Source organism: Schistocerca nitens, chromosome 9 (genome assembly GCF_023898315.1).
Source record: "Schistocerca nitens isolate TAMUIC-IGC-003100 chromosome 9, iqSchNite1.1, whole genome shotgun sequence".
In the NCBI taxonomy this organism is placed as follows: domain Eukaryota; kingdom Metazoa; phylum Arthropoda; class Insecta; order Orthoptera; family Acrididae; genus Schistocerca; species Schistocerca nitens.
This window is the reverse complement of record NC_064622.1, coordinates 80,472,934-80,488,018: the sequence shown is the minus strand read 5'-3', so window position 1 is coordinate 80,488,018 and position 15,085 is coordinate 80,472,934. Positions and strand designations below refer to the sequence as shown.

Below are 15,085 nucleotides of genomic sequence, written 5' to 3'. Positions count from 1 at the left end.
CGACTTTGGTTGATCGTCGGTTGGTCATCTTACCGGACGACGTGTATTTGCTCGCCGATCGCTTATGGGTTGGCGGTGTGTGTCTCAACTCGTGGTTCGTCCTGGTGATCGCATAGTCACTGCTTTTAGCATTGGCCGCATTCTTCGTCCAAGTGTCTGTGAAACTGTGTGTAGACTGTGATGTTCACTCCCCAGTTATTTTAGTGCTGTCTCCGTGCTGAAGTGTAGGAGCTGGTCGGTTGGCGCAGTCGCGTCGTAGCACCAGTGGGGCATGCAGCGCCAGGGAGGCGCGGATAGGCATCACACACATGATTTGACTGGGGACGACTTTGGTTGATCGTCGGTTGGTCGTCTTACCGGACGACGTGTATTTGCTCGCCGATCGCTTATGGGTTGGCGGTGTGTGTCTCAACTCGTGGTTCGTCCTGGAGATCGCATAGTCACTGCTTTTAGCATTGGCCGCATTCTTCGTCCAAGTGTCTGTGAAACTGTGTGTAGACTGTGATGTTCACTCCCCAGTTATTTTAGTGCTGTCTCCGTGCTGAAGTGTAGCAGCTGGTCGGTTGGCGCAGTCGCATCGTAGCACCAGTGGGGCATGCAGCGCCAGGGAGGCACGGATAGGCATCACACACATGATTTGAGTGGGGACGACTTTGGTTGATCGTCGGTTGGTCGTCTTACCGGACGACGTGTATTTGCTCGCCGATCGCTTATGGGTTGGCGGTGTGTGTCTCAACTCGTGGTTCGTCCTGGTGATCGCATAGTCACTGCTTTTAGCATTGGCCGCATTCTTCGTCCAAGTGTCTGTGAAACTGTGTGTAGACTGTGATGTTCACTCCCCAGTTATTTTAGTACTGTCTCCGTGCTGAAGTGTAGCAGCTGGTCGGTTAGCGCAGTCGCGTCGTAGCACCAGTGGGGCATGCAGCGCCAGGGAGGCGCGGATAGGCATCACACACATGATTTGAGTGGGGACGACTTTGGTTGATCGTCGGTTGGTCATCTTACCGGACGACGTGTATTTGCTCGCCGATCGCTTATGGGTTGGCGGTGTGTGTCTCAACTCGTGGTTCGTCCTGGTGATCGCATAGTCACTGCTTTTAGCATTGGCCGCATTCTTCGTCCAAGTGTCTGTGAAACTGTGTGTAGACTGTGATGTTCACTCCCCAGTTATTTTAGTACTGTCTCCGTGCTGAAGTGTAGCAGCTGGTCGGTTAGCGCAGTCGCATCGTAGCACCAGTGGGGCATGCAGCGCCAGGGAGGCGCGGATAGGCATCACACACATGATTTGAGTGGGGACGACTTTGGTTGATCGTCAGTCGGTCGTCTTGTCGGACGACGTTTATTTGGCTGGCGATCGCTTATGGGTTGGCTGTGTGTGGCAACTCGTGGTTCGTCCTGTCACTGTCGTTAGCATTGTCTAGTTCTTCGTGCAACGGTTCGTGAAACTGTGTGTGGTTTATGAGGTATGACTGACAAGTATTTATCGGCTGTCGGCGTACTGGCTCTGAATTGGTCGGATGGCGTGGAGTAGCATAGAGGGACAGGGTAGCCATCACTCGCCCGACGATTACCGACACACAAGTTTCAGTGGCAGCGACTTTGCTTGGCCGTTTGGTCGGTTGTCTGACGTGCATTTGGGTCATCCGCCGCTTATGGGTTGTCTGTGGTCCGTTCTGGTTGTTATTCCAGTCTCCGCTGTTAGCATCGTTTGAGTTTTGGTGCTGGTGTGGAGCGGAACTGATCTTGATGATCGGTCTGTTGACTGCCTGTCGGTTGCGTTCCCAGCGGATTGAAAATGGTTCGGCCGACTGCCTGTCTCACCTAAGCGAGCGTTAGTGTTTGAATTCTAGGATGACCCTCGAACATCTGAGCGTCCTTCGGTGGACTGCCCCATTTTTTTTTTAAATTTGTTGTTGTTGTTTGTAATTGTATGGCTTCTAGCCGATTTTTCTTTTAAATTAGAGTTTTTTTGCTCTTAAGGCCTTCAGCCTAAATTAAAGAACGAAATGCCTTTGGTATTTAAAAAAATTAATGTTATGGAGTTTTAAGTGTTAGGAGTTGAAATTCAAATGGTTCAAATGGCTCTGAGCACTATGGGACTTAATATCTGAGGTCGTCAGTCCCCTAGAATTTAGAACTACCTAAACCTAACTAACGTAAGGTTATCACACACATTCATGCCCGAGGCAGGATTCGAACCTGCGATCGTAGCGGTCGCGCGGTTCCAGACTGAAGCGACTAGAACCGCTCGGCCACAACGGCCGGCGTTAGGCCTTCAGCCGATTTGAATTTAACTTGTTTACTTCAGCCTAACTAAAGAACAGTTTTAAGATAAGGTTTGTCTTTAAAATTTCTGATTATCCTTGCGTTTTAAGTTATTGGCCTTCAGCCGTTTTTAAATTATAGTGGCTTTCAGCCGGTAAAAATGGCTCGGAGCACTATGGGACTCAACTGCTGAGGTCATTAGTCCCCTAGAACTTAGAACTAGTTAAACCTAACTAACCTAAGGACATCACAAACATCCATGCCCGAGGCAGGATTCGAACCTGCGACCGTAGCGGTCTTGCGGTTCCAGACTGCAGCGCCTTTAACCGCACGGCCACTTCGGCCGGCCCAGCCGGTAATTAAGTCCCAAAGATTAAAGCTGTGTGTCAAAAACAACTTTTTTTTTTTGTCGTGTAATGTTTGATCAAACAATAAAGTTGTATGTTCGTGCGTAACTGACAGCCCCTTATTTTGGCCCCTTTCCACAATTTAAACTACCTTTCCTGTCCTGCGGGATTAGCAGGGCGTCTCAACAATTGACTTTAATGAAATGTTTAAGGAACATAAGAGTTTGTGATATCAGAGATAAGGCACACATCAATTTTAAAAAGGAGGAACTTAACACATACTTATGAATGAAAATGTGGAGCAAGCAAGTATAAAATGGAAAGAAGATAAATCAACCGAACGGAGACTGCCGGTATGATTAAACAGATAGTCAGTTATGAAAGAGCAGGAAAGAGGGATGCAGTTTCGCCGAAAAACATTTGAATTCTGAGAAAATAAGTAGGCTGTAAACCTAATCTATGAGGTGAAGAACCAGAAGAAGAAGATTGTCGACAGCGGTTTCGCTCCAGGCTTTGCGTCTGAATGTTTAAAATGCCTAGCAGCGACCGCTTCTCAAATACTAATGCTTTTTCTTTCATTTCACCGTCCAATTTCATCTAGTCCTCAACGGAGTGTAACTCTTGCCGTCTTACCATATTTCAACTGCTCTTTCTCTCTTTTCATCCCTGCTACTGCATCTAAGCTACGTTACAATAATTATAATAATTCAGATAATGGGCTTCGTTACTTATTAATAAAGCAATCTGTAGCTCAAAACTGAATTCAGTATGTGGGAACAGAAATATTGGATCATTTGCTCGGTAACTGACAGGACGCAAATTTAATTTTAAACACCGTTTCTTCTGGACTACTCCTTGAGTTCCATAGACAAATATTTAATTAAACATTGCCATATTGTACAGCATAGCAGAAAATTATGTCAGATTTGTTAGAAATATGTCTTCCACGCCGGCTGGTGTGGCCGAGCGGTTCTAGGCGCTACAGTCTGGAACCGCGCGACCGATACGGTCGCAGGTTCGAATCCTGCCTCGGGCATGGATGTGTGTGATGTCCTTAGGTTAGTTACGTTTAAGTAGTTCTATGTTCTAGGGGACTGATGACCTCGGAAGTTAAGTCCCATAGTGCTCAGAGCCACTTGAACCATTTTTTTGTCTTCCACTTATAATATTGTTATTTACACAGACTAGTATTATACGTTCATTTGTATCAAATTTTTACCACTGTGCTATACTGTCACGTATTTTATTGCATACAACAATGAAATATCCTGTAAATTACGTATGTTGCGAGAGCAAGGGAAGGGAAGGAATAATAGGGGATGGTTCTGTAGTAAAAGTAAAGTTGGTACCAGACAGATGTTTTAAGGACTGAAGCAGAACAACACGACGATATCCGATATTCACAAATCAGAACGCAGTGCTAACACCAGATGGCTACTGGTAGATGTCTAAATTCGTATTGCATCTTCACACTTTGAAAATGATGCACACATTTCATCTGATACAGACGAGCTGTGAAGCCACTCACCGTCCTCCACCTGTGGGCAAGCCTTCTTCGTGCACGCCCAAACGCCGTTAGCACAAACGCATGTGTTACAGTCCTCCTTCTTCTGCTCACCAGCAGAACAAACTGAAACATTAGGAAACGCCGTCATTAGTGGCGCTGGAAAGCCCCTGGAGCTTGCGTTCATGCGGCAAGTACGTAAAATTACTAGGGACAAATTGCGTATAATATCGCAAGCATACACTTGTTACATAATACTACCGTGCGTTCATCACACTGCGTTGCCTGACGTGTACCCACGATTTCTTTGCTGAAGAGGTGAACGCACAGGATAACTGTGAAATACTACAAGAACAAAGAAGGCTTTATTGTTGTGCCGTGCCAAGCATATGAGTGTTGAGACCATGCCAAAATAGACAAAAATTTATAAAAATTTATTTCAGAACTGTATATTAATACAGCCATACTGAGGAAGTACACTGCATCTGGCACAATAGAATGCTTACATGTGTGGTAAAGTTTAAAGTTGAGTGAAGTTGTTCGTACACAGCAACGGAAACAAGAATAGCAAGAAAAGTGATGCCTGCGCGACGGGCAAAAGTATGATGGAAAATCTGAGGTGTTGAGAAAATTCAGTAGAATATGTAGGAATATCACAGGCAGGAACAAACTAAAGGTATGTTTCCGAAAGTTACCGACACTGAACACACAAAAAAGTCAGGAATGGCATGGAAGGGAGATGGTGAATGACCGCGTACGGAAAAAAGAATGATTGTTAGGAAGAGATATCAAATATATAATAGTAACAATATTTAGAACATATTATTTGTTGGTCTTAGTGTATCTAAAGAAGATCTGTAGACTTCGGTCAGATAATCACGACAAATATTAGCGAATTAATTTGATCTTTATCGCCGCGCGGGATTAGCCGAGCGGTCTTGGGCGCTGCAGTCATGAACTGTGCGGCTGGTCCCGGCGGAGGTTCGAGTCCTCCCTCGGGCATGGGTGTGTGTGTTTGTCCTTAGAATAATTTAGGTTAAGTAGTCTGTAAGCTTAGGGACTGATGACCTTAGCAGTTAAGTCCCACAAGATTTCACACACATTTTTTTTATCGTTATCTTGCTGAAAGAAGTTTATCAGACATCGATCTCTGACAGATGTTGTTGGGCGTTTCTCGACGGGAGGTACGTGTTGTTCCTCTTTCACTTATTTCAGCACTTTGGCGCAACAAGATAGGAAAACCATAGACAGTAACTACTTTCTTTTCCACTCACCGCGGTATTTGATTCTGATAAGTGTACCTTCAGCTTCAAATACCCACTTCTTGTGCTGTGATTTGAATGGTCAACATTATTAGAAAACGGGTATACTTTCCTGCATTAAGCCTTTACACTGTTCTCGAATTTTGGAAGCTTTCCGGCGCACCGTGACTAAGTTTCTGCCGAAGAGTATGGCACCTAAAATGTTACTCACTGTAGAGTAGTCTTACGGAATGGCGAAGATTGGTTGTGTTCGATACCACGTTCGTTCATTTCAGAAACCACATTCGGTATAGTTCTGCAGCATCGTTTAGCGAATGAAAACCGACCGCATCGAGTATCGGACCAAATCCGTAGTGGGATTCAGGATATCCTAGTAGTTGAAATCCAATTCACTCTTCTTAACGGAACAAAATACAAAGTAGCAATAGTTTGTACCGAAAACTAACAATAGAAGAAAATTACTACACACAAAAGGCTAAAGTGGAAGGAAAAAACGTAATAAACGAAAACACAACACTTTCCAACAACATACTCCTTACCACTCTGAGAGAACTGACCCAGAACGCAGAACAGAAAGCACACACACTCAAAAGAACCATTCCCCATCACCCACAGAGACATGAATAAGGAACAGAAGTAGTCAGAACTCCAGCTATAGTTTCCATAGCCTTCTCGCAACACGCGATACATTTCTCGTGACACACGCGAACAGCAAGATGACGTAATGTCTTGCATCGTAAATGGAGTGCGAAAGTTTTGTTTTTCTGTGTATAAAATTAGCTGCAAGCCGCCTAACGAACTTGAGTACATGAGAAACTAGGTAAAAGCCTATTACAAACCAATACTGGATCAACAGCACTACCACAATCCCAATCGTAATATCGCTGACATAAGTAAGTTCACGTTTTAGTATTTGTTTACTAACAGCCGGTCACGCGGTTGCAGATGTCATGCTGTACGCCGAGAAAACTGGCAACAGAAAAAGCACTGAAAATATGCCACAAACAGCGACAAGAATTCTTAAAACCATGTTGTAACGTACACTAAACAAGGTAGCGGGAAAGTATCCACAGAAAACAATATTTTAAAAACCAAACTGCAAATGTAACAACTTGTTACAGTGTTTTATAACTATGTTATTTTCTGCATGTTTCGAAGAACCCACTGATGATGACGATATTTGTCGCTGAAACCAGTTTGTGAAATAAATAAGAAATTAAATAACAAAAAGTGTTTTGCATCAAGATGGATTGCCAATTCCCATATTGTTTTTTCTCTATGCAAACACGGACCAAATGGAAGGGTTCCAAGCTAAAGTTATTGAAGCTACTGATATGGGTGGAACGGTTACAGTCAACATTTACATCTGCATCTACACTCAGTAAGCCATCCTACGGTGTGTGCCAATGAAACGGTGGTAAGCCTCGATGGGGGTCGAATCTCTCCAATTTCATCTTCATGACATTTTTGTGAGATATGCTGAGGTGGCAAAAATAGATTGGTAAGTACATTGTCCTAATTTCTAACAGTAACCCCGCACCGTGATTCAGAGCGACTCTCTCGTATAGTATTTCACCAAGGGCAAACCCCCCCCCCCTACCCCCCACCAACCTCTCAGCCAAAGGGAAAAAAATATAGTGCAGTCAGGTGTTTTCCTCTCAAGAAAATGATTTAAAAGGCGGTAGTACGCAGTTTTATAACAGGGTCAGAACTGGAACTTTTTTCATGAGTACTTAAAGTCGCCATTCGTCTTCGAAAGTGTTAAAAGTGCCCCATATCCCCAGATCTTACCCCCCCCCCCCCCTCCCCCACAAACTGACGTATGAGCGCTCTTGCCTGCCACTGGAGTTGACTGAACATCTTCGTGAGGTTTTTGCACTTACTAAAGAAATGCACTGGTCCTCTTTGAATGTTTCTTCTCTGTTTCGGATACAGGGCTGGCAATCAATATTAAAGTATTGGACGGACGAAGGTCATTTCAGGTGCATCCTTCGTGGGCAGTCTAATCTTTCTGAGGATTCTTGCAATGAATTTCAGTGTGGCATCTTCCTTACGTGCCATTCGTTTCACGTGGTCATTCGGGTTTAAGTCACTCCACATGTATACATACAGTGTTTTGTATTTGTAATTGCTTCTGGTGCTTATTCTGCAGTTGTGTTATCGTACAATAAATCGCCCATCTGCCTATTTACAGGCAATAAGGTGGTTTATGTTGAGGGACGGCTGCCAGTCACTACACCCAGTGGCGATCTTCTGCAGGCATTTCTGCATTTCGGTAGAATGCTACAGCGTTGCAGTGTCTTTGTACAAGATGACAGCATCAAGCGCAAAACATCTCATGGAACTTCCGATACTCATTTTGGGTCATAGATAGGGTAAACCAGAACTGCACGTGGGAAGTTTCAGAGGTTGTTCATTGGTATCTTCGGAGGTATGAGGTATGTGGAACCTAGAGCCTCCGGCGACTCGTAACAGAATAATAATGTAACTACACTCCGTTCGACATGTTACCACAATCACCCTGTTTTCGCTGAAAATACTCTTACAACAGAGAAGAAGCCTGCTGTACGCAATAATCAAAACGTCTAACACACAACACAATGAAACAGTCCTCAGATAGACGCCAATGTACGGCGATCAGCCACAACATTATGACCACTTACGTAATAGCCGGTACGTCCACCTTTGGCATGGGTACCAGCGGCTACACGTCGTGACACGGAAGCAATGAGGCCTTGGTAAGTCGATGGAGGGAGCTGCACCACATCTCCACACATTAGTCACCTGAATCCCGTAAATTACAGGGAGGAGGGCGATAGCTCTGACGCCACGTTCAGTCGCACCCTAGATGTGTTCCATCGGGCTCAGATCTGGCGAGTTGGGCGTCCAGCACATCAACTGTACCTCACCACTGTGCTTCTCGAACCATCCCATCATGTTACTGGCATTACGACATGGGGCATTGTCTTGTTGAAAAATGCCACTGCTGTCAGGAAACATGATCGCCATGAAGTGGTGCACGTGGCCCGTAACAAGTGTGCGATACTCCTTGGCCGTCATGGTGCCTTGCACGATCTCCACTGGACCCATGGATACACAAGAGAATGTTTCCCTGGGCATAATGGAGTCGCCGCCGTCTTGTCTCCGTCCCACAGTACAGGTGTCAGAGAGTTGTTCACCTCGAAGACGGCAGATTCGCGCCCTCCCTTCGGCATGATCCAACGTTCTGGCAATGCGCCAACGTTCAGTGCCGAAGGTCACGTGCTTATTTCAGTCGTAGTTGCCGATATCGTCCTGTTAACTTTTGCACATGCGTGTGTTGGGAGTGTTGGGTGCACTTCGCGTTCAGACACACTATTACCCAGCCCAGCATTTCAGTCTGACGTCAGTTCCGTCACAATTCGCCGCCTGTCCTGTTGTACCAGTCTGCCCAGGCTACGACGTCCAACATCCGTAATGAGGGGTGGCCGCCCAAACCCACGACGTGTGGACATGGTATCACCTCGGTTTCGCCACGTGTTGACGACACTCACCACAGCACTCCTCGAACATCCGACACGTCGTGCAGTTTCGGAAATGCTCGTGCCGGGCCTCCACGCCATCACTATCTGTCCTCTGTCAAACGCAGATCGCGCCCTTTCCCCATTCTACACACGGAGAGCACGCTCACCCACTGATGCTAGACGCACCGTGCCTGTGTCTGAGTAGCGGTTGTTCCTCGCCAGGTGACGCTGCTGTCACCTGGACCGGTTTATATAAAAAGTAGATAGGTATTCATAATGTTCTGGCTCATCAGTGTACTTCGATGTGGTTCTCACCGCTGCGGGAAACCTGAGCATAGCATAGTTCTGCCACTCTGCCAATGCATTCAGTGAACCTGGACGCGTGGTGCATACTGGCCAACTGTTCATCAGTGCGAACCAGGACTACACTGAGAAACTTTCAGAAGCCGTTCACTGGTACCTTTTGAGCTGTAACGTATGTGGCACCCAGAGACTCCGGCGACTCGTAACATAGTAATAACGTAACTATGATCTGTTCGTTCCGTTCCCACTATCACCCTGGATTCCCTGAAAATATCTTTAGAACAGTGAAGAAGCCTGTAGTATATAATACCAAAAACGTGTAAGACACAATACTAAATAATGAAATAATCCTCAAATATGCGTGCGAGTACAGTGATCAGCGATAACATTATGACCACCTACCTAACAGCCGGTACGTCCACCTTTAATACTGTCGATATTTACACAATTGAGCAACGCTTTCAGTGCAGTACAGTTACAAAGCTAACTGGAGCCAGAAATCAAACGAAACGAAACTACCCAATAACGAGACGCGGGATATTGTGAGTTCCTTGTACCGGTAAACTCAGAAAGTATCCCTCAACAGCCCCAGGGGAATTCTGGTTTACTTTTCTGCGTATACAATGCGAAAAGTAACTGGCCAGACTGCAGCATAGCATCAAACAGAGTGTGATCCTAGATTTGAACTTTGTTAGTGAGCCGCGCATTCTATTGGCGATAAAAATTCAGAAACTTAGCGTGTCTCAACGAGAATTGGAGAAATGCTTGAAACGAAATGAAGAAGTGAATCAGGGAACAGACTAGAGCCAGCCGGCCGGAGTGGCCGAGCGGATCTAGGCGCTAGAGTCTGGACCCGCGCTACCGCTACGGTCGCAGGTTCGAATCCTGCCTCCGGCATGGATGTGTGTGATGTCCTTAGGTTGGTTAGGTTTAAGTAGTTCTAAGTTCTAGCCCCCCCCCCATGAACCATGGACCTTGCCATTGGTGGGGAGGCTTGCGTGCCTCAGCGATACTGATGGCCGTACCGTAGCTGCAACCACAACGGAGGGGTATCTGTTGAGAGGCCAGACAAACATGTGGTTCCCGAAGAGGGGCAGCATCCTTTTCAGTAGTTGCAGGGGCAACAGTCTGGATGATTGACTCATCTGGCCTTGTAACATTAACCAAAACGGCCTTGCTGTGCTGGTACTGCGAACGGCTGAAAGCAAGGGGAAATTACAGCCGTAATTTTTCCCGAGGACATGCAGCTTTACTGTATGATTAAATGATGATGGCGTCCTCTTGGGTAAAATATTCCGGATGTAAAATAGTCCACCATTCGGATCTCGGGGCGGGGACTACTCAGGAGCACGTCGTAATCAGGAGAAAGAAAACTGGCGTTCTACGGATCGGAGCGTGGAATGTCAGATCCCTTGATCGGGCAGGTAGGTTAGAAAATTTAGAAAGGGAAATGGATAGGTTAAAGTTAGATATAGTGGGAATTAGTGAAGTTCGGTGGCAGGAGGAACAAGACTTTTGGTCAGGTGAATACAGGGATATAAATACAAAATCAAATAGAAGTAATGCAGGAGTAGGTTTAATAATGAATAAAAAAATAGGAGTGCGGGTTAGTTACTACAAACAGCATAGTGAGCGCATTATTGTGGCCAAGATAGACACGAAGCCCACGACTACCACAGTAGTACAAGTTTATGTGCCAACTAGCTCTGCAGATGATGAAGAAATTGATGAAATGTTCGACGAGATAAAAGAAATTATTCAGGTAGTGAAGGGAGAGGAAAATTTAATAGTCATGGGTGACTGGAATTCGTCAGTAGGAAAAGGGAGAGAAGGAAACATAGTAGGTGAATATGGATTGGGGGGAAGAAATGAAAGAGGAAGCCGCCTTGTAGAATTTTGCACAGAGCATAACTTAATCATAGCTAACACTTGGTTCAAGAATCATAAAGGAAGGTTGTATACCTGGAAGAATCCTGGAGATACTAAATGGTATCAGATAGATTATATAATGGTAAGACAGAGATTTAGGAACCAGGTTTTAAATTGTAAGACATTTCCAGGGGCAGATGTGGTTTCTGACCACAATCTACTGGTTATGAACTGCAGATTGAAACTGAAGAAGCTGCAAAAAAGGTGGGAATTTAAGGAGATGGGACCTGGATAAACTGAAAAAACCAGATGTTGTAGAGAGTTTCAGGAAGAGCATAAGGGAACAATTGACAGGAATAGGGGAAAGAAATACAGTAGATGAAGAATGGGTAGCTCTGTGGGATGAAGTAGTGAAGGAAGCAGATGATCAAGTAGGTAAAAAGACGAGGGCTAATAGAAATCCTTGGGTAACAGAAGAAATATTGAATTTAATTGATGAAAGGAGAAAATATAAAAATGCAGTAAATGAAGCAGGCAAAAAGGAATACAAACGTCTAAAAAATGAGATCGACAGGAAGTGCAAAATAGCTAAGCAGGGATGGCTAGAGGACAAATGTAAGGATGTAGAGGCTTGTCTCACTAGGGGTAAGATAGATACTGCCTACAGGAAAATTAAAGAGACCTTTGGAGAGAAGAGAACAACTTCTATGAATATCAAGAGCTCAGATGGCAACCCAGTTCTAAGCAAAGAAGGGAAGGCAGAAAGGTGGAAGGAGTATATAGAGGGTTTATACAAGGGCGATGTACTTGAGGACAATATTATGGAAATGGAAGAGGATGTAGATGAAGATGAAATGGGAGATAAGATACTGCGTGAAGAGTTTTACAGAGCACTGAAAGACCTGAGTCGAAACAAGGCCCCGGGAGTAGACAACATTCCATTAGAACTACTGATGGCCTTGGGAGAACCAGTCATGACAAAACTCTACCATCTGGTGAGCAAGATGTATGAGACAGGCGAAATACCCACAGACTTCAAGAAGAATATAATAATTCCAATCCCAAAGAAAGCAGGTGTTGACAGATGTGAAAATTACCGAACTATCAGTTTAATAAGTCACAGCTGCAAAATACTAACGCGAATTCTTTACAGACGAATGGAAAAACTGGTAGAAGCAGACCTCGGGGAAGATCAGTTTGGATTCCGTAGAAATGTTGGAACACGTGAGGCAATACTAACCTTCCGACTTATCTTAGAAGAAAGATTAAGGAAAGGCAAACCTACGTTTCTAGCATTTGTAGACTTAGAGAAAGCTTTTGACAACGTTAACTGGAATACTCTCTTTCAAATTCTGAAGGTGGCAGGGGTAAAATACAGGGAGCGAAAGGCTATTTACAATTTGTACAGAAACCAGATGGCAGTTATAAGAGTCGAGGGGCATGAAAGGGAAGCAGTGGTTGGGAAAGGAGTGAGACAGGGCTGTAACCTCTCCCCGATGATCTTCAATCTGTATATTGAACAAGCAGTAAAGGAAACAAAAGAAAAAATCGGAGTAGGTATTAAAATTCATGGAGAAGAAGTAAAAACTTTGAGGTTCGCCGATGACATTGTAATTCTGTCAGAGACAGCAAAGGACTTGGAAGAGCAGTTGAACGGAATGGACAGTGTCTTGAAAGGAGGATATAAAATGAACATCAACAAAACCAAAACGAGGATAATGGAATGTAGTCAAATTAAATCGGGTGATGCTGAGGGGATTAGATTAGGAAATGAGACACTTAAAGTAGTAAAGGAGTTTTGCTATTTAGGGAGTAAAATAAATGATGATGGTCGAAGTAGAGAGGATATAAAATGTAGATTGGCAATAGCAAGGAAATCGTTTCTGAAGAAGAGAAATTTGTTAACATCGAGTATAGATTTAAGTGCCAGGAAGTCGTTTCTGAAAGTATTTGTTTGGAGTGTAGCCATGTATGGAAGTGAAACATGGACGATAAGCAGTTTGGACAAGAAGAGAATAGAAGCTTTCGAAATGTGGTGCTACAGAAGAATGCTGAAGATAAGGTGGGTAGATCACGTAACTAATGAGGAGGTATTGAATAGGATTGGGGAGAAGAGAAGTTTGTGGCACAACTTGACTAGAAGAAGGGATCGGTTGGTAGGACATGTTTTGAGGCATCAAGGGATCACAAATTTAGCATTGGAGGGCAGCGTGGAGGGTAAAAATCGTAGAGGGAGACCAAGAGATGAATACACTAAGCAGATTCAGAAGGATGTAGGTTGCAGTAGGTACTGGGAGATGAAGAAGCTTGCACAGGATAGAGTAGCATGGAGAGCTGCATCAAACCAGTCTCAGGACTGAAGACCACAACAAAAACAACAACAAGTTCTAGGGGACTGCTGACCAAAGAAGTTAAGTCCCATAGTGCTCAGAGCCATTTGAACCAGAGTCGACTGCAATGAAACGTAAATGAAGCTGGGCTAGATATAATAACCCGGCATTTTGGAATCTTTGCTGAATTCCCAGAGATAAGAAAGCTCCGCATGATGTCAAAAGCCATGCGGATATGGATTTGTATATCACAAGGTTGTAATGCATGAAAAAGTCCTAACGAGGCGGTACGAGGATGGTGTGATGACACACACGGCTGCAGAGTAAGTGATTCCTCACCGTTAAACAATTGCTGACTTTATTAAAGCAACAGTTTCCTACGCATTATTCGCTGTGACTACGAAGCAAGGAGATACATAAAGAGAAGTACCCTAATTAGCATAGATTTCCATTAACAGTCTGGTTATGTAGACAGCGAAAGCTTACCTTCCTCGGCGTGGGCCAAACCCGCCGCGACGATCAGCAGAAGGACGCTTGCTGAGAGCTTCATGTCTGGAGGCTGCTGCCAGTGTCTGTCTCTCGCGTCTGCAGCCGATCCTTTTATACTAGGCGTTTCCTCACTCACTGTCAACGACCGGGTTTCATCCGTCCCGTTTAGTGGAAAACACCAGCTGCAAGTCGAGGCTATTAATGATGCCCCAAGATAACGCTCCACAAGGTAATGTCGGGCCGTTACGTATTTTGACATTAGCTGTTGCTTCACTAAGACATCGCTGGTGGCTGTAAATGTTTTTCACAGTTCCCTCGGTATATTCTGTGTTGTATCTTCTTTCTCTCTACCCATGTTTTCTGTTCTCATTATGTATGAAACGATTTTACTAGTCAAAGATATCGAAAAATATTTAAAATGGTTGCGAGTTGGATAGTTATACTTTCTTAGTTCAAAGTGAACCACTTAGTGAACTGCGCGGGATGTTAGTGAAACATTATGCTAGTTATTATGTACCGTTACAGAAAATACACTGCGCATGCAGACTATTTTTTGTAAAAACGATGCGACAAACTGTTTTCACGCCATCTGACTGGGCATAATTGTTTTTGTTAGATGACATTACTCTCAGAATACAAGGCACTCGTAAACTGGTGTATTAGATAAAGGAGGAGTGGGGGACTTTTGGCGTTATTGTAGGGCTTCATCTCTTTTAAGTAGAAGAAGAAACAAAACTCAATTTTAAGGAATATTACTACCTTAGAAGAGAAATTCACAATCACCATTAGATAAGTAGTCCTATATGTTGGCAAAATTAAAAAAAAACTCTTTTTTGTGCTATAGATACACCATCTAGATGCTACCATTAAATACACAGCGCATGATTTATAAGGAATCGTAGTAGTATTCATCACACTTCAATGAAGTTATCAGAGTTGCAAGAAATTGGAGGTTGGGGTCGGTACTTGGAACTTGGGCATTTTCAGACTAGTAGCTTAACAACATGATACTTGTACTGTATTAGAAGAGCTGGAGTTGAAATTTTTCGTACACGATCAACCGAAATATTTGAAATAGTCAATACAACGAGAAGATGTCGCTATTCTTTGAGGCAATGTCCAGTTAGCAAAGTATAAAATATATAAAAATTGGTTTGGTAGAAAACATCTGGAATGTACACAAAGGAAATAATGAATAATAGACAACAAACCA

General features: G+C 44.1%; 1 protein-coding gene across 1 annotated transcript in view; it reads right to left on the bottom strand.

Moving 5' to 3' along the window:
• The window catches only part of LOC126204018 (U-reduvitoxin-Pr21-like), a 74,082-nt gene extending 60,142 nt beyond the window's left edge, over nucleotides 1-13,940 (bottom strand). The window contains exons 1-2 of the mRNA XM_049938447.1: nucleotides 13,870-13,940; nucleotides 4,141-4,242 (exon numbers count right to left, since the gene is read on the bottom strand). Coding sequence (XP_049794404.1) covers nucleotides 4,141-4,242; nucleotides 13,870-13,933 — 166 coding nt within the window. The 5' untranslated portion in view covers nucleotides 13,934-13,940. The remainder of the gene's footprint in view (nucleotides 1-4,140; nucleotides 4,243-13,869) is intronic.
• Between the last annotated feature and the right edge of the window lie 1,145 nt (nucleotides 13,941-15,085).